Source organism: Rhinoraja longicauda, chromosome 10 (assembly GCF_053455715.1).
Source record: "Rhinoraja longicauda isolate Sanriku21f chromosome 10, sRhiLon1.1, whole genome shotgun sequence".
Taxonomy (NCBI): domain Eukaryota; kingdom Metazoa; phylum Chordata; class Chondrichthyes; order Rajiformes; family Arhynchobatidae; genus Rhinoraja; species Rhinoraja longicauda.
Genome location: NC_135962.1, coordinates 29542527 through 29562915, shown reverse-complemented (window position 1 = coordinate 29562915; position 20389 = coordinate 29542527). Strand labels below are relative to the sequence as shown.

General features: G+C 41.5%; 1 protein-coding gene across 4 annotated transcripts in view; it reads left to right on the top strand.

Annotated features, from left to right (window-relative positions):
* The window catches only part of snx6 (sorting nexin 6), a 50103-nt gene extending 31115 nt beyond the window's left edge, over window positions 1–18988 (top strand). For 2 of the 4 annotated variants that reach the window (XM_078406537.1, XM_078406536.1), the window contains 5 exons: window positions 3611–3650; window positions 10793–10879; window positions 14565–14724; window positions 16415–16500; window positions 18486–18988. In XM_078406537.1, coding sequence (XP_078262663.1) covers window positions 3611–3650; window positions 10793–10879; window positions 14565–14724; window positions 16415–16500; window positions 18486–18539 — 427 coding nt within the window. In that variant the 3' untranslated portion in view covers window positions 18540–18988. The remainder of the gene's footprint in view (window positions 1–3610; window positions 3651–10792; window positions 10880–14564; window positions 14725–16414; window positions 16501–18485) is intronic. The other 2 variants (XM_078406538.1, XM_078406539.1) reach the window with 1 other exon arrangement.
* The last annotated feature ends 1401 nt before the right edge of the window (window positions 18989–20389 follow it).

Sequence of the window (20389 nt, the reverse complement as noted above, 5' to 3'; positions counted from 1 at the left end):
CGTCGATGTGCTGCTCTAGCACCGCACCGACCGCCACCTCAGAAGCGTCCACGGTCAGGGCGGTTGGGGCATCCTCCTTAGGATGGACGAGCATCGTGGCCCTGGCTAGGGCCTCCTTAGCCTGCTCAAAGGCCGCTCCTGCTTCGTCGTCCCACTCGACCTCCTTGCGGCGTTCTTCAACCCGAACGGCATCCGTAGGAACTCGAATAGGCCGAACGGGGTGATGATGGCAGTCTTGGGGATGTCATCGGGTGGACCGGGATTTGATTATATCCACGCACAAGGTCCACCTTGGAGAACACGGATGCTCCGGCCAGGTGGGCATTAAAGTCCTGGATGTGCGGAACCGGGTACCTGTCGGGAACGGTCGCGTCATTTAAGCGCCGATAGTCCCCGCACGGTCGCCAACCCCCGTCCGCCTTGGGGACCAAGTGGAGTGGTGACGCCCACGGGCTATCGGAAGGGCGCACGATGCCCATTGACTCCATCTGACGAAACTCCTCTCGAGCTAGACGGAGCTTGTCTGGAGCGAGACGCCGCGCTCGGGCGTGCACGGGTGGTCCGGTGGTGGGGATGTGATGTTGCACCCCGTGCTTGGGAGCGGAGGAGGAGAAGTGGGTTTCCACAATGTCCGGGAAGTCCGCCAGGATGCGCGCGTACGTCGCATCCACGGACGACAGGTGTCCGACGTTGGGGGAGACCGGCCTCAGCGTGCTGGAGTGCACCAGGCGCTGCCGCCTGACATCCACGAGCATGGAATGCGCTCGCAGGAAGTCAGCGCCCAGCAGCGTCTGGGAAACATCGGCAATGATGAACCGCCACGTGAACCAGCTGTCGCCGAAGTTAAGGGCGAGCTGGCAGACCCCGTAAGTGTTGATGGGGCTACCGTTCGCCGCAGTGAGGAGGGGGCCGCGTTTGCCCGTATGGATATCGGCGGTGGAAGGAGGTAGGACGCTCACCTCTGCTCCAGTGTCGACGAGGAACCGACCCCCGGTGCGGCGATCCCGGGCGAACACACGATGGATCTGGCCGGCCACCGAAGGGATCACTGACGGCCGGCCCTCGCGTTTCCCGGAAAGGCACAGGGTAGGCGACATTGCTTGGCGTTCGGTCCCCAACGACGGTGATAATAGCACCAGCCGCCTTTGCTGGTGTCCGGTGGTGGTGCAGACTGGGATGCCCACCAGCGACCTCCGGTGGTCTCCAGCGGTATTGGAGGTGGTGCTGCTTGGGCCGACCACCAGCGACCTCTGGTGGCGTCTGGCTGAATTGTCGGCGGGCCGTGCGAGAAGGGCGTGCCGGCACCGGGGTGCCCGATGGCGGCCGGATTTCGCCGCGGGGGTCACCCTGAAACGGGGTCGACGGCGGCCCCAGCTTGCTGTTGGCCTTCCGACGCCGCGGAAAAGACGGCTAGGGCTTCCAGGTCCTCCCGACGGGACATCCAGATTTGATCAGCGCGCTCGCCCAGCCGCTGCGTGTCGGTGAAGGGGTCCTCAGCGAGCTGAGAACGGAGGTCGACCGGGAGCTGCCGCAGGTAGGCCTGCTTGAATAAGAAACAGGGCGGGTGGTTGCCCATAAGGGCGAGCATGTCCTCCAGAAGGGCCGACGGCCGTCGGTCCCCGAGCCCCCCTTGGCTCATAACGCGAGTTGCCCTCTCGGCGTCGCTGAGGCCGAACCTCCTGATAAGGAGTTCTTTAAGGCCCTTATATTTGTCATCCGCGGGGGGGTCATTAAGGTAAGGCTTTACTCGCCTTGCTGTCGCCTGGTCCAGGGCGCCGACGACATAAAAGTACTTCGTCAAGTCGACGGTTACCCCTCGCACAGCAAACTGTGCCTCTGCCTGCTGAAACCAGACCTCAGGCTCTTCGGTCCACAGGGTCGGGAGTTTGAGGGAGACGGCCTCGAGGTCGGCAGGACCGAGGGCGGCAGGACCGGGTTGCACGAGGTCGGCAGGACCGGGTTGCACATTATCGTTTGACATCACTACGTGTGATGTCCGTCGAGGTCACCAATGTAGTGGCCTGGCGGAGGCCAGAGAAAAGGCAAGACGCCAGGCAGTGTTTAGTAAGATTATTTTATTAGGCTGTGAGCTCCTGCCCACAGCGTAGTTCTCCTAGGGATGAGGAACGCCTTCCCTTGGTCTGGCTTTTAACCCCTTTCGCCTGTCCGTCACGTAACGAGGGGGCTGACCCAAGGAGTGGTCTGATCCGCCACAAGAGATAAATATTATCAAGCCGAACTAAAGTACAATAGGTAAAGCAAAGAGCAAGATACTGAATGCAGAATGTAGTTCTCAGCATTGTAGTACACCAGCTCGAGAGACAAAATCCAATATCCACAATGGGATAGAGGTGAATCAGACAGTACCCTAACTTTATGGGAGAAGTGGTCGGAAGTCTGATGACAGAGTACCTGTTGTACCTGTGTATAGCCGGATTCTGCTTGTGTCGAGTATGATCTGATTTAATTGAATAGCACACCAACCAAAAAGCTTTTCACTGAACCTCAGAACATGCAATTATAAGAAAACCAAGCCTAAATTTGTAACTTGCCAGAGCCTTATAGACCATAACTATGTACAGGCAGTGCCCACGTTACTGCAGTTTTGGAAATTGGAATTTACACTTAAGGAATTCGTAAATCACTACCAACAAATCTGGCATGCTTAATGAAAATTCGCTCTTACAAACTATATATGAAAAAAGTAAACAAACACAAGTTTTCTACGTTATGGAAAAATGCATTAAGGACCATTTTCTAGAAATGCAGCTCCCCTTGATCTGGGGATCGCCTATACTACTTGCATCCTGATATACTACATCCTACAATTTGTGTGCTTGTTTCATGGTCAGATCAATATATATTTAAAAAGCTACTGATTACTACTTAAATTGAGAATCCCTAAACCCTTAGCAAGTCGATTATTACCCGTCCAATGAAATTTAATTTGTTACAAAGCTTTCACTTAACTAGCAGGCTGATTGGGAGAAAAGTTATGAATTTCATCTTGCTTATAACTTTTACATGATCCGGGTTAAATAACATTTTGTCCAGCAGACCAATCAATTTTAAGTGGAATAAAGTTAATATTTAGTAGATGTTTGCATTTGTTATAAATACATATTATACCATAATATTAGGACCATGATATATTGAGAAGTAAAAACTGGAGTAATATAGCTATTCAGCTCATTAGAGGAACCTTTATTTTGCTACAGATCCTGCAGCGATTAACCCTTGACATTTAAAAGGCAGTTATTAAAAGTCTCAACAGGTTTTTCTCAGTTAAATATTTAAATATTGATCTGGATCTTGGTGGTAAATGTAGGGAGGTGGACCATTGCACTTGTGTTGTTTTAAGATGGAGGTCGTCAAAATTCACTGTGAACATTCATTCATTCCAGACCAACTGCAGTGTACCATCTACAAAATCCAGGAGCAATGATTGAACAATTGAGTTTCGATGATTCTCAATGAGATAATAATTTTCATAGTTTCGAATGGACTTTTATTGGAATTACTGATGTAACAAATTTCCTATACTTATTAGCACTATACGTTATTTTTTAAAAAGTTACAGTTTAGTAATGTATTCCTAATTTTGTTTCAGATTTTTCTTGAAGGTATCAGAATTATTGGAAAAAACAAGGGTATGTCAATTTTGACTTGCATGTACCTAATTTGCTTATCTTCCAGGTTTTGAAATTTAGCTGAACTTGAATATGCTTGCAATTTATTAAAAAAAGGCAATCACCTTGTACAATGTCAGCATGAATACAGAGCAACAACATCCAATTATTGAGCTGATTTTTGCATAGGGAAAGCTTTTAAAATGCTTAATTGAATCAAGAAACAGGAAATGCTGAATCAAATGAGGAAATATTTGGATGATGACTAAAAACAGAACATAGAACAGTATAGCACAGGATCAGGCCCTTCGGCCTACAATGTTTTTGCTGAACATGATGCCAAGCTGAACTGATTACATCTGCCTGTATGATCCATATCCCTCTATTCCCTGCACTTCCATGTGCCTATCTAAAAGCTTTTTAACCGCCACTATCATATCTGCCCCTACCACCACCCCTGCAATGTGTTCTACGCCCCACAACACCAACACTCTGTGTAAAAACAAAAACTTACCCCGCACATCTCCATTAAACTTTGCCCTTCTCATCTTATAGTTGTGCCCTCGAGTGTTAGACCTTTCCACCCTGGGGAAACTGTTCTGACTGTCTCTTATCTATGCCCCTCATAATTTAATATACTTCTATCAGGTCTTCCCTTAACGTCCAACGTTCCAGAGAAAACTATCCAAGTCTATCCACATCAAATGCCTTCTGAAAATCCAAGTGAACAACATCAACTAACTCTCCTTTGTCTATCCTGCTTGTAACTTCCTCGAAACATTCCAGCAGATTTGTTAGGCAAGATCTCCCCATACAAAAACATGCAGACTTTGGGTTATTTTATCACGTGCTTCCAAATACCCCGAAACCTCATCCTTACCAATGGACTCTTACCAACCACTGAAATCAGGCTAACAAGCCCATAATTTTCTTTCTCGCCTCACACTTTTCTTAAACAGTGGAATTAAATTTGCGATGTTTCGAGTCCTCTGGGACCATTCCTGGCTCTAGTGATTCTTGAAAGATCAGTACAAATGCCTTTACAATCTCAACAGCTACTTTTAGAATGGGATGTAGTCTATCTGGTCCAGGTGACTTATCCGCCATCAAACCTTTCAGCTTACCAAGCATCTTCTCGGTAATAGTGACCGCACTCACTTCTGACGAACTCTTGAACTTCTGGCACACTGCTGGTTTTCTGCTGTGAAGACTGGTGCAAAAATCATATTCAGTTTATCTGCCATTTCTTTGTTCTCCATTACTACTTCTCCAGTGCCATTTTCCAGCCATCCAGTGTTCACTCTTGCTTTTCTTTTACTCTTTATATATTTGAAGTTATCTAGATTACTATAGTATGACTATCAGTGGTGGGATGTGAGGACAGGAAATAGAAGCACCAATTAGAGAAACAAGTTAAAACAATATTTTGGTGGGGGGGGGGGGGGGGGCAGCGGGAAGGGTTGGTGAAAGATAGAGGTTTTATTTGAGGGAGGGTTAGGCAGAGCTAAAATGGGATTGTAAAAGAACGGGCTGAGAAAACTGCTATTCGCAAGATCAGGAATAATAAAGGAGGGTGGCAATGCAGCAGAATATGTATAAGAAGATAACTGCAGATGCTGGTACAAATCGAAGGTATTTATTCACAAAATGCTGGAGTAACTCAGCATTTAATATGTACCAGGATATTATTTGGATGTAGATATTCATTTGCAGGGTAAATAGAATCCAGAATTTGCAAATGAAGACTTGGAATTGATGGAAACAATAGTTTTTGGAATGGTTGAAGGCAGTGACTCATTCTTCCAGCTTTTAATTGAAAAGAATTACAGCTTGTCCAAAGTTGGATACCACAAAAAAACAGTCTGGTAGCACAGACATGTGAGTTGAGAAAGGTGGTGTTGAGGTTGAGGCTGTCAGCCTGTCTGTAGAAATTTTGAACTGTGCAAAGAAGGGCCCACAATTTGAAGGGAGGTATTGCTGAAGCTGATCTGCTGGTGATTGAATAAGTAAAACTGCAACTAGAGATATTGGAGTATTAATAGGAAGAGAATATTTTCACAGCCTGTCTGTAGAAATTTTGAACTGTGCAAAGAAGGGCCCACAATTTGAAGGGAGGTATTGCTGAAGATGATCTGCTGGTGATTGAATAAGTAAAACTGCAACTAGAGATATTGGAGTATTAATAGGAAGAGAATATTTTCACAAAGAGCTTGATGATTCTTTAGAAAGGAATCAGTTGATCTCAAAGTAGAGGAATCCATTCATAGTGTCACCCAAATTTAGTGGAAAAACTGCTGGTGCTGGAAATCTGAAATGCAAACAGACAATGCTAGAGACATTCTGCAGGTCAGGCAGCAACTGTGGAAAGAGAAAAGTTATAATTTTAGTTTAAGACCCTTCCTCAGAACTGAGAAAGAAAACGTGTTGGTTTTAAATTGCAGAGAGGGAAAGGGAGGGAAGGATAGGATAAAGTAGTGATGTCATTTATAGATTATCCCCACAGTAATTTTGTCATCTTATCAGAGTTATTTTATTTGACTCTATTGTGGTCGCTCTAAAATTAGCCTGCAAAACTACTTAATTTAATAGTAGTTTGGAATACACATTAACTTTTGGCCTCGTTCGCATGAGTTTCCCATGTATCCTGAATGATACGAAACATTAACTAAAATATATATTTTTAAATATGTGAAACAGCGCTAGGCCATTTGATGATGCAAAGTGCTGGAATAACTCAGCGGGTCAGACAACATCCCTGGAGAACATGGAGGGGCAACGTTTTGGGTCGGGTGCCTTCTTCAGTAAGACTATAACTGATCTTTCACCACTGTGTCACTATCCTGCACCAACCCAATGTTTATTGATGCCCTTCATATCAAAGAATCTTATCAATCTTAGTACTGAATATATTTAATGGCAAAGCCTCCACGTCCTGCTTTGGCAGGGAACTTCAAAGATTTACCCAGGGCAAAGTAATATCTCTATTTCTGAAGATGACTTTGAAGAAACATCACGTATCTATATTCTCCAGGGATGTTGCCTAACTCGCTGAGTTACTCTAGCACTTTTTTTTTTTTTGTAAACCAACATTTACAGTTCCTTGTTTCTACAAAGAAATATCTTGTTTCTGATCTGAACGACTAGCTCCTGGTTCCAGACATCCAGTTCGGGGAAACATTTTCCTTTCACCAATTCAGGTGTCAAGGTGTTTAAGAATTTTATTTGCTTCAAAGAGATCATCTCTTATTCTTCCAAAAAATGTAGAATAAGGACCATGACCGTTTAACCTTTTCTCATAGACCAAATGCCCCCATCACAGAATCCAGCTGATGAACCTTGGTTGCATAAAGACCAAACCTGTATTATTTCAGATCCAGTTCTCACCTGGGACTTGTATAATTCCAGTAAGGCGACTTTACTATTGGCCTTAAATATATGCAGATTTAAATCTAACCCTCTTCTGAATTTCTATTTAATTTTGTCTTCAATTAAAAATATAATCCACCTGTCTTTTCATTTTGCCATCTTATACTCCAAAAGTCCTTGAGTAACCTGTCTATTGCTCCTGGAACTCTCAACAGCTAGGTTGAAGACCCTTTGTCAGAACTGGAAAAGAACAATAACAAGTTAGTTATAAATATGAAGGGGGTTCTCCTCATAATCTGAGATTGATACCCATCTTTTTTATCAACACATTTAATTCCCTCTTCAAATCATTAATAGAAATTTTGAAAAGCTGGCGTGTCAGCACTAACTCCTGCAATATCTCCTGCAGCAACTCCTGCAATATCTCCTGCAGCAACTCCTGCCTCCAGTAAAAGTTACTGGAGTGGATTCTGAGGGATAAGATAAACATGCATTTGAAAAGATAGGTTGATTAGGGGTAATCAGCATTATTTTGAATGTGGGAGATCATGCCTCTCAAGTTTGATTGAGTTTTTTGAAGAAGTAACCAAGAAGGTTTATGAGGGCAGGGTCGTAGATGTAATCTATATGGATTTCAACAAGACCCTTGAAAGGTAATACATAATAAAAATGCTCTGGAAGGTTAAACATAGAAAATAGGTGCAGGAGGAGGCCATATGGCCTTTCGAGCCAGCACCGCCATTCATTGTGATCATGGCTGATCATCCACAATCAGTAACCTGTGCCCAACTTCTCCCCATATCCCTTGATTCTACTGGCTCCCAGAGCTCTATCTAACTCTCTTAAATTCATCCAGTGATTTGGCCTCCACTGCCCTCTGTGGCAGAGAATTCCACAAATTCACAACTCTCTGAGTGAAAAAGTTCCTTCTCACCTCAGTTTTAAATGACCTCCCCTTTATTCTAAGACTAACTCACCCAACATTGGGAACATTTTTCCTGCATCTAGCTTGTCCAGTCCTTTTATAATTTTATATGTATCTATAAGATCCCCTCTCGTTCTTCTAAACTCCAGTGAATACAAGCCTCGTCTTTTCAATCTTTCCTCATATGACAGTCCTGCCATCCCAGGGATCAATCTCGTGAACCTACGCTGCACTGCCTCAATTACAAGGATGTTCTTCCTCAAATTAGGAGACCAAAACTGTACACAATACTCCAGATGTGGTCTTACCAGGGCCCTATACAACTGCAGAAGAACCTCTTTACTCCTATACTGAAATCCTCTCGTTATGAAGGCCAACATGCCATTAGCTTTCTTCATTGCCTGCTGTACCTGCACGCCAACTTTCAGTGACTGGTGTACAAGGACACCCAGGTCTCGCTGCACTTCCCCCTTACCTAACCTGACACCATTGAGATAATAATCTGCACCCTTGTTTTTGCCGTCAAAGTGGATAACCTCACTTTAATTTATATTATATGGCATCTGCCACGCATCTGCCCACTCACTCAACCTGTCCAGGTCACCCTACAACCTCCCAACATCCTCTTCGCAGTTCACCCTGCCGACCAGCTTTGTGTCATCTGCAAACTTGCTAGTGTTACTTCTAATTCCCTCTTCCAAATCAATAATATATACGGTAAACAGTTGAGGCTCCAACACCGAGCCTTGCGGCATTCCACTCGCCACTGCCTGCCATTCTGAAAAGGACCCGTTTACTCCTACTCTTTGCTTCCTGTCTGCCAGCCAATTCTCTATCCATGTCAACACCCTACCCCCAATACCATGTGCTCTAACTTTGCTCACCAATCTCCCGTGTGGGACCTTATCAAAGGCTTTCTGAAAGTCTAGATACACTACATCCACTGGCTTCCCTTCATCCATTTTACTTGTCACACCCTCAATTAGTGTCTTCTTACCTTTACAATTCCTCAACTCTATCCACAGTGACTCTACCTCGTCAGTCCCTATGTCACCCCTCGCAAGGGACTGAATTTCGTCCCTCACCAACAGAGCAACAGGTTGGATTGCATGATCCCAGTAACTAACTGGATAAAATATTGGATGCATGGTGGGAAGCAGAGGGTGGTGATGGAAGGTTGTTTATCACATTGGAGGCCTGTGAATAATTATGTGGCTCTCGGATCGTTGCTGGGCCCATTGCTGTTAATAGTTTATAGCAACGATTTAGATGAGAATGTACAAGGCCTGATTAGTAAGTTTGCAGATGACACTAAAATAGGTGGTATGGATACTTGAAAATGCTTGCCAAGAATTACAACGTGATCTTGATCTGCTGGGCAAGTGCACTGAGGAATGGCTAATGGATTTTAATTTAGATAATTGTGAGGTGTTGCATTTTGAGAAGTCAAAACAGGGCAGAACCTTCACAGGGAACAATAGGGCCCTGATGAGTTTGTACAGCAGAGGGATCTAGGAGTACAAACCTGCAACCCTGAAAATGGCATTGCAGATAGATAGGGTGGTGAAGGAGGTTTTTTGGCATGCTGGCCTTGAGTCAGGGAATTGAGCATGGAGATTGGGACATTGTGTTACAGTTGTACGAGATGCTGATAATGGTGCACTTGAAGGATTGTGTTCAGTTGTGTAGGAAATATGCCGTTAAGCAGGAACGCATGGAGAGAATATTTACAAGGATGCCGGAATTTGAGGTCTTAGCTACAGGGAGAGGTTGGGCAGGCTAGGACTTTATTCCTTGGAGCACAGGAACCTGAGGGGTGATGTTAAGCAAATGGAATTTAATTTAGATAACTTAGATTTGGAAGATTTTCTCATCTAAGCCTATCTTAATATAGATGATAAAATCATGAGGGGAATAGAAGGGGTGAATACACACTTTTTTTCCCCAAGGTAGGGGGATCAAGAACCAGAGGGCAGAGCTTTAAGTTGAGAGGGGAAAGACTTAATAGAAACCTGAGGGGCAACCTTTTCCACACAGTGTTGTGGCTATGTGGAACAAATGCACCTATTTTCTATGTTTCTATGACATAGTTGAGGCAGGTACAATAACAACATTTAAAAGACATTTGGACAGGTCCATGGATAGGAAAGGTCTAGGATCTCTATCCCTCTAGAATATTAGATTATCTTAGATGGGGCATCTTGGTCAACGTGGACAAGTTAGGCCATTGGGCCTGTTTCCGTGCTCTATGACTCCAAGATTTTATCTCACTAATCACAGACCCCTAACAGATATGATCTCTTGATTCCTATTCAGTTATCAGTTCTGCATTCAATTTTCAATCTAGTATTTTACCTCAATTATTTATCAACTCAAATGTCACTTATCTCAAAAGTCGTCTTTAAGTCCAAATGCACTACATCTTTACCTTTTCTATTAGTTACAACTACAAATAAAATATTTTAACAGATGGTGCTATAACAACGTTAAGAGGTACTATATCAATATTTAAAAGACACTTGGACAGGCACATGGATAGGAAAGGTTTAGGGGATATGGGCCGAAGGTGGGACAAGTGCAGATGGGATATCTTGGTCAGCATGGCCAGATGTGGTTTTCCTTTCATAAATTCATAGTGACTCAATTCTTAAATCCGTGTAAATAATCACATTATTATTTTCTAAGTATCCTGCTCTCACTGACTTAATATATTCTTACTTTTTCCTTACTGCCATTAATTTAACATACGTGTCGTTTAATCACAATGGATGTTGTAATGAGCCTATTTTGAGCTTGGGACCAAATTGTATAAAGACTAAACTGGCAAATGTTTCTGACATTTTGTACTTAATATCTTGCACTTTATTTCCAGAAAATAGAAGCACGAGTATCAGCAGATGAAGACCTAAAGCTTTCTGATCTTTTGAGGTATTACTTAAGAGAATCGCAAGCTGGTAAGGTAAATCATTTTTAAACCACGTGCCGGATTTATATAATCACATAAGATTAGATTATTCTCTTGATTTCTCAGAGTTTTTAACCAAAATTAATTGCAAGATGTAAGTGAGAATTAACGTGGAAGGGGAATTTTAACTATCTACCAATTGATTTAATGTCAAAAACCTCCAAATTCACTTTAGTTGCTTGCTCTCCCATCACACCGAGAACACGGTTATTTCACTACTCTGCTGGTCTGTTTCACTTTTGCAAAAGGGTGAGAAAGAGTTGTTTGCATTATGAATAATGAAGTGTATACTTCATCTTGGCCCCACAATTGAGAATAAATTAACTGGAGGACATTCTGATCTTCTCAATTGCAATCTTCACCTTGCTTCAAGCATTAGGGTGTCAGAATTTTATCACTGAATCCTATCACACCCCTCCAAACCCTTCCGAATTTGGTGGAAAGTTTCCGCTTTCTTATTTCATTTCCGCCATTCCGATTTCGCCTCACATTTTTCCGCAAAACAGTCGGTAATTGCAATTTGTCAATTCGGTCGCTAGGGGTTCCGCGAGAAATCCCCCCGCCCTGGAAGTCTCCCTGCAAATGTGGCACCTAGGCTGGGCAAGGCAGCCAGTCTCGACCTCATCGGGACTTCCATGGCCGATCGGTGGGTTGAATTTGCAACCTGTGGCCGGGGCTCTGGAACGCCAGCACATCTATCCCCATAGCCGACTTCCTTAGCCAGCTGGATAAACCAGCATAGCTCTGGAACCAAGAGTGCCAGAAAATCAATGGTGGAACTGTAATGAGTAAATATTAAATTTAAGTGCGTTTATATAACTATATTAATTAATTAAGACGGGGTTAAAATATAAAACACAGCAGAAAAGCCAATTACCACTTGTTTGGGCTGATTTTCAAGTAATGTGCAAATTTACATCAACAAGTACTTCCGTATGCTTAGTCGAGTCGCATATATCAACTCTTTCTTCATAACTTAGTTATACATTTTATGACCATTGTTCTTTTATTCAATACCAAGAGAATTGGGATGTGTCAGGAAAAAGCAAAATAGCAAAAAACAAAACAAAACAATTTTTCCTTTGTGTTGCTAAAAGTATCTCTGTTCAATAACCTTTCTATAAATAGCAGAATACACTCATGATAGGCCTGACTTCATACATGTAGTCCAAGAACTACAGACGGTTAGAAATAATAGTAGTTTTTCACACATGAATGTAGCGCAACGTGTATGCGCATTTGGCGAACATATTTTTTTTGCTGATAAGTTGCATGACACGCCTTTTGAATTTTGATATAAAATTCTGAATTTTGGACATCAAAATTATGAATTTGTAGAATCAAATGTTGGGAGGTCTGCTCTCACCTCTTTGAATGACATTCATAATCAATTAAAAATAAGCCAATTTTGCATGGTTAACATAGAATCTGTGACACGTACGTTGCAGAAATGGCCTCTTTCAGCCCACTTCATCCATTCCGATCACTTATCGCATCAGGCCCAAATCCCCTACATCCTTCTTATCGAGGTATCTGTCCCAATGCCTTTTAAACAATGTAAATGTACTGTATTTTCCCCTGGCAGCTCATTCCATATATACACCACCCTCTGTGTGGGCAAAAACCTGTCCCTCAGATCTTTCTCCCCTCTCATCTTAAACCAGTGCCCTCTAGTTTTACATTGTCCTGCCCTGGGAGAAAGAGTTGACTACCTATCCTATCTATGCCAATTCATTAACACTGGAACACGGTGAATGGACAGTTTTCCACTCTACAAAAATCACGGCATTTGAATTGCCCAACTATCGGTTGAGTTGGACTATAGCAGTGTTACACAATATAGGTAGGAAAGAATTGCAGATGCTGGTTTAAATCAAAGATAGACACAAAATGCTGGAGTAACTCAGCAGGACAGGCAGCATCTCCGAGAGAAGGAATGGGTGACATTTCGGGTCGAGACCCTTCTTCACTGATCTTCATCCATTCCTTCTCTCCAGAGGTGCCTTTCCCGCATTTTGTGTCTATCTTACACAACATGGCCACATTTGGACAGTGGGACACGTCAATCTGACTTGCACCCACGGTCCACCAGCCTTGCTGCTTATAACATTAGCTATTACCCCCAATTACAAAAGTTGTCAGAAATTCCTTCGACAGTGTTTACAAATTTATTTAAAGGGACCAACCTGTGATGTCATCAGGGTTAATACTTATACCAAGTTCATGCTGCAAATGTGCTTTATTCAGAATGGGATATGTGGGGAAGTGTGCATTTTCCGGTATTACATATTATCTGTTCTGATTTCAAACTAATTAGTTGTGTTAATACATCTAATTTCTGTAGCCACTGCAGAACTAAACTGTAGTTTCGACAGCACAGAAACGGGCTCTTTGGCCCAACTTGCCTGTGCCGACCATGATGCACCACTTGCACTAGTCCCATCTGTCTGAATTTGGCCCATATACCTCTAAATCTTCTTATCCATGTAACTGTCTAAATCTCTTTTAAATGTTTTTATAGTCTCTGCTTCAACTACTCCCACTGGCAGCTTGTTCCATATACCCATCACCCTCTGTGGAAATTGCCCTTCAGATTCCTATTGAATCTTTCCCCTCTCATCTTAAAACTTTTCCCCCTGATTCTTCATTCCTCTACTCTGGGTAAAAGACTGTGCGTTTACCCTTTCTATTCCCCTCATAATCTATGCACCTCATCCTCCTGCACTCCAAGGAATAAAATCCTAACCTGCCCAACTTCTTCCGATAGTTCAGGACCTCTAGTTCTGGCAAAATGCTCATAGATCTCTGAAAACAATACTCCAAATACGTCCTCAGCTATGTGTTGTGCAACTGTTACGTAACATCCCAGCATCTGCACTCAATACCCTGACTGATGAAGACCAATGTACCGAAAGCCACCTTGATCACCCTATCTACCTGTGATGCCACTTTCAAGGAACTATGTACTTGCACTCCTAGATCCCTTTACTCCCCAGTGCCCTGCCATTGACTGTGAATGTCTTGACCTAGTTTGACTTCCCATAATGCTCGCACATATCTGCATTAAACCATTAACCATTCCTCAGCCCACTTGCTCAACTGATCAAGATCGTGCTGTAATTTTTGATAACCATCATCGCAATCTACAGTACCCCCCCACTTTAGAATCATCTGTAAACTTGCTAATCATGCTTTCTACATTCTCATCCAAATCGTTGATGTAAACGACAAACAGCGATGGACCTAGGATGGATCCCTGAGGCACAGCACGTTACAGGCCTCCAGACCGAAAAACAACCTTCCACCATTACCCTTTGCTTCCTTCCATGAAGGCAATTCACTATCCAGTCGGTTAGGTCTCCCTGTATACCATACACTTTCAGAGCAGCATTTCATGTGGAACCTTATCATATGTCTTACTGAAGTCCATGTAATCTATGGCTTTGCCCTCATCAACCTTTTGGGTACTTAAAAACTCAATCAGATTTGGGATACAACATGCCCCATGTACAAAACCATGCTGTCTTTCCAAATGTGTACATGTAGCTCCAGTAATTTGCCTACCACACATGTTAAGCTCACTGGTCGATAGTTCTCAAGGCTTTTCCTTGCAACCCTTCTTAAATAGATTTGCAAAGTCTGGGAAAGTCTATCTTAAAATCTTACTTTACATGCTCAGGACCTCCTTTATAGACGAGCAAGGTCTTTGGTGGATTATGAAAATGCAAACAAGCTGTTGGATAGAGCAAGAGCTAAAAACAAAGATGTCCTTCAAACTGATACCAACCAACAGTTCTGCTGTCAAAAGTTTGAGAAGCTATCAGAGTCGGCAAAGCAAGGTAAATGTTTTGTACCATTACAATTTTTGAAATGCAATTCTTAAGCAGAAGACTTTCATGTATCCTTTTGGAAGTTTGCACATAATTGAACTACTTTTTAGAAGTGCTTGTGCAATAAGTCAGTCTGTGGCCTTTCAATTAGGCAGTAAAGCTAGAAAAGTGCTAATTTTTATGAAAGATACAAGACATTTTAGAGCTGATCTTTATAAAAGATTATTAAAAATAACTTTAATCTTCAATGTCTTTTTGATGATTAATAATGTCATTCACAAACCTTTTGCAATATTTTAACATGCTTTATCCTCGATTAAAGAGTAGTCAATGTAATGTAGGAAACACCAGCCGATTTGCACACTGCAAGTTCCTTGAAGCAGTTTTATGATGATCAGATAATCTGTTTTAATTATGTTGAAATGATAAATGAGAGCGAGAAGACCCAAGTTAACATTACTGCATTTTCAAGTTGTGCTTGGGGTCTTTAATGTCTGTCTGGGATATGCATGAGGGCTTAGTTTGGGGTCTCATCCAAAAGCTGCAACTTGTACAAGCATTAACTAAACATTTATGGTTAAAAAAAATCTAATATGGCAAATGCTATAAATCTGAAATGAAAATGAGACCATTCCCTTTGCAACACCCCGGTTAACTCATCCCTTCCCACCCAAACCACCCCTTTCCCTGCAACCACAGGAAGATACAACACCTGTCCCAATACCTCCTCCCTCGACTCTGTCCAGGGACCCCAACAGTTCTTTCATGTGAGGCAGAGGTTCACTTGCATCTCCTCCAAACTCGTATGTATCCGCTGTTCCAGGTGTGGACCAAGTGCACACTCGGTGATCGTTTCGCTGAACACCTTCGCTCAGTCCGCCTCGGCCTATGTGATCTCCCGGTTGCCAAACCCTTTAACTCCTCTTCCCATTCCCATACTGACCTCTTTATCCTGGGCCTCCTCCATTGTCAGAGTGAGACCAAATGTAAATTGGAGGAATAGCACCTTATATTTTGCTTGGGCAGCTTACAACCCAGTGGTATTAATATTGATTTCTCTAACTTCAAGTAACCTTTGCATCCCCTCTCTCTCCGTCCTTCCCTCACCCTTGTCGTCGTACTAGTTTTACTGTCATCCAGTTGAGTTCCATTGTCTGTAACTCGGTATCCCACAGCAAACAATGGACCATTGTGGGCTCCACATTTTCTTGATTATCGTTGCTTTCTGCATATCTTCCATTCATTTTAAGTACTGTCAATGTCTCTCGTTCTCCTTTCCCCTGACTCTCGGTCTGAAGAAGGGTCTTGACCCGAAATGTCATCTGTTCCTTTTCTCCAGAGATGCTGCCTGACCCGCTGAGTTACTCCAGTTTTTTGTGTCTGTCTTTGGTTTAAACCAGCATCTGCAATTCCTCCTTACGCATGAAAATGGGAGTGCTAGAAATGCTCAGCAGTCTTGGCCCTGAAACGAGAACTCTGTTTCTCTTACCACAGATGCTGTCTGACCTGACTTTTTCCTAACATTTTCTGTTTATATTCAAGTCTGCACACAAGGTACTGAGCAGTGAACGGACTAATTTCCCCATTGAATCCAGAAAGGCATTGTGAAAAGAATTGAGCAGTCATTGACTTTCTTAGCAACCAAGAAATTTATTAATCTTTGAGATTGTAAAATTGATAATTGCAATTTTGTTCCTAGAGCTTATAGACTTCAAAACTCGAAGAGTTGCAGCATTTCGAAAAAACCTTGTAGAATTGGCAGAACTGGAACTAAAACATTCCAAGGTAATGTTTGTGATAGTGCTCCATAAAATTAATTTAAAATAATTATATCCAGATAAAGTCCAAATATTCCACGATAAACCTTACATTATGTGTGTTTAACTTGTTTAAATGCTGAAAGTGAAGTTGCATTCACCTAACATTTCTTGGGTGTATAAGCTTGCTAACTTATTTTGACTTGTTCACTGGTGCTTTCAGTTTTAAATTATTATCCTCTTGTTCAAATATCTCCTTGATGTTGTCTTTCCTTACCTCCTTGTAATCTCTTATAAATGTCCCAATAATTTTACTTTGCATCAAACCTAATCTCTTATCTGGCCTCATCTTGCTTTACCTCATTTCAATAGCTTTGTTAGTTTGAAGGCTATCTAATTTAATTATAAGTGTTAGTTTAAATAGATCCACTTTAATTTAGCTACAAAGAAAGTGTCATCCTACAAATTTGTATCATATTCAGTCTCCTACAATCAATAAGAAACGAATTTAAAAATGCATCTTAAAATATTGAACAGTTAAGACTGAGTAATTACTAACCTCTTATGTAAAACTAGGACACTTCCATATGTTCTAGTAAAGGAAAAACTTTACTCAGAGAACGTTATACACGGTAGATGCCTTCTCTGAGCAAAAACAATTGCTGTTTCATAATCACCCTGTCAATTATCTTTTCCATTTTAAAAGAACCCTAGCTCCTTTAGTCTCCATTCATTTGTTTTCCATGTTGCATCAACCACTGAAGGTCACCTCACCTTCTGTCTCCTTTCTCTGTTCGTTTATTTATTTACTTATTTATCTATTTATTCATTTCCCTATGTTCTCTAAATCTCTGTAAAGCATCTTTGAGTATATGAAAAGCGCTATATAAATAAAATACATTATTATTATTATTATTATAAAACAAAATCAGTATAGCTATATTGCATTGTGTCCATGCAATTATATTGCCCCAGTCTTTAGACTTTAAAGATACAGCTTGGAAACAGGCCTTTCGGCCCATTGAATCCATGCCAACCAGCGATCACCCCATACACTAACACTATTCTAGAAACTAGGGACAATTTACAATTTTTTTACCAATGGCGATTAACCTACATACATGTATGTTTGGGAGGAAAAGGGAGCAGCCGGAGAAAACCCACACGGTCCCATGGAGAACATACAAATTCCACAGTCATATTACAATGAAAATGGACTGCGCTAATTGTACGAAAATGTCCTTGCATTTTCAATAAAAGACCTTGGATACCAATGGGAGTTGTAGATTAAACCCATTAGGCGATAGCAAATGAGACAGGGTCATTACTTACCAAAAAAGCTTTTATTTTGCAAAATCTACCTCAATCAAAACATGAAATTTGATTTTAATGGAAGAGCTCTGAAAATGAAACAGGAACTTTCCTGTTTCTAAGTGATGAGAATAGTGAGGAATAGGGAACTCTTCCTGTTCTTTGGTGTTTATGTGTATGTATCTTGAAGATGTTGAGGTTTTAGAAGTGTAGAAATGATGGTATCATGAAGAACTGGTAGAATCAGATCCAATTTCTTAAACTTTGCAAATCTTGTCAAAAAAGACAAAATGCTGGAGTTAGGCAGCATCTCTGAAAATCATGGACAGGTGATGTTTGGTTGGGATCCTACTTCAGGCTGATTGTGGGGACAAAGGGGGAGGTGTGAAGAAAGCTGGATGTGAGGAAAGCCTGGCAAGTAATATGTGAATATGGGTGAGGGGAGTTTTTGATAGGCAGATGGTTGAACAGAGGTCAGAAATTAAAAGACAATGTGTGAGGCATAAGGATTGAAGAGTTGCGAATTGTGAAGCAAGAGTAAGGAACATTGGGGGAGGGTCCGAGGGGGGGCGCTAAATTTGTTTCTGCAAATCTTGTCAAAGTTGTTTTTGGGCCCAGCTTGTTTACGTTAAGATCAATGCTGGTGTTTCTGCTGAACCTTCATTTTAACAAGGTGATTTTAATGTTTGTTTTTTATTTCAGGGACATTTGCAATTGCTGCAGAGTTGTCTAGTAGCACTCAAGGGGGACAGTTAACTACTTTATGGTTGTTGTATTAAAAAGGGCTGTGTGTATCGACTCTACAAGGGAGATCACTTGGTAAGCTTTCATGGTTCCATAGAGAAGATTGACTGCAAGAAGGCTCTTTATACATCAGAAGTAAACAGCATTTTTGCATCTGACGAGAAAAGAGAAAACTTGTATCAAGAAATCCCATTCTGAGATGCCATATAATATGTCACTTACATTTGATTGTCCAGAAATCAAAATATTTTAATTTGCCAATATCTTATATATTATTGTACATTTAATTACCAACTATATTCATTTTTACAATATCAAAGGCACAATTTGGATGTTTTTTTAAATAAAGGTAAAAATAAAATGCAATACCATTAATTGTATTCCATATAGTCAAGTGCATTGTTTGGCATTTAGTGCTTTTCCAACATCTTTATGACAATTAGTCTTCATTTTTTATATTGGTAACATTTATCTTCAACTAAAAATTATGTTAAAACTGAATATAATTTCTAAATTTAATGTATATCTGCCTTAAACTCATAGAATAATTCCTAATCATTGTATAATAAACAGGTACACTAGAGAATGTTTAAATATTTGGTTTGTCTCATTTTTTTGATTCCTCGAGGATTTGGCTCCTTGAGTCTATGCCTGTTCTGAGGATTTCCATCAGTCCTATACTCTTATTTATGCTGTTATTTATATTGTGTTCTCTCTTGCATGTCAGTCATTCCTCCATTCTATCACCAACTTACATTAGGGGTAATTCACAATCTAAAATCCAGCATTTCTTTGGAAGTAGAAGGAAACCAGACTACCCGGGGACAATTCACTGAAATAATAAGCAACCTCTGCACACAATCAAATCTGGGTCATAGGAACTGTACTGGAGCAGCACTAACTACTGAATAGCCCATTTAATGCCTTGAACAAAAACAGAAACTGCTCAATACTCAGCAGATTTGGGAACATTCTGGAGACAGTTCCAAATCAGTGACGAACCGAGCTAGAAAAGTGGGAATACAGGTGTGTATTAACTCGCGAGGTGGAGAGTTCAACAGGAATGTTGTGTTACAATGGAGACCAAGTTCAAGTGACATAACTCTTTCAAACCTAGGAGGGCAGATAGAGAAAAAAACAACTTGCTAAAACAGTTGCAGAACACAGCAGTTGTTGGACATTTTTTGTTGATTTATTATTGTGCAGAGAAGATTTACGAAGATGTTGCCAGAAAGATTTAATAGAAACCTGAGGAATAATTTTTTTACACAGGGTAGTGAGTATAAGAAATGAGCTGCCAGAGGAGGTAGTTGAGGCAGGTACTTTTACAACATTTCAGACATTTGGACAGATACAGGGATAGGAAAGGTTTAGAGACGTATATGGGACAAAAGCAGATGGATGATAGCATAGTTGGGGCATCTTGGTTGGAAAGGGTAAGTTGGGCTGAAGTGCCTGTTAAAGTGCTGTATGACTCTAGGATTGCATTGTCATGTGCATTGAGATACAGTGAAAAAGATTAATGGTGTGAATTGCACACAAAACAATGTTTACTGAGGCATGTACTTCACATCACTTCCTGAAGTTCTATAACTAGCTCTTTTGAGTCTTGCTGACATTAAGGGAGAGGTTGTTGTCTTGACACTATACTACTAGGCTTTCTATCTCCTTTCTGTACTGTCTCGTTGTTTGAGATCTGGTCCATTATGATGGTAAAGTAATGAACAACCCTACATCGAAACTGGCCGGTTTGCACCACAAGAGAAGTCTGAAATTGTTGAATTCATTATAGAGTCTGAGGGCTGCAGATTGCTTTGTTTTTTTAATTGAAATAGTGTAGGAGTCATAGAAGACTGATCAGA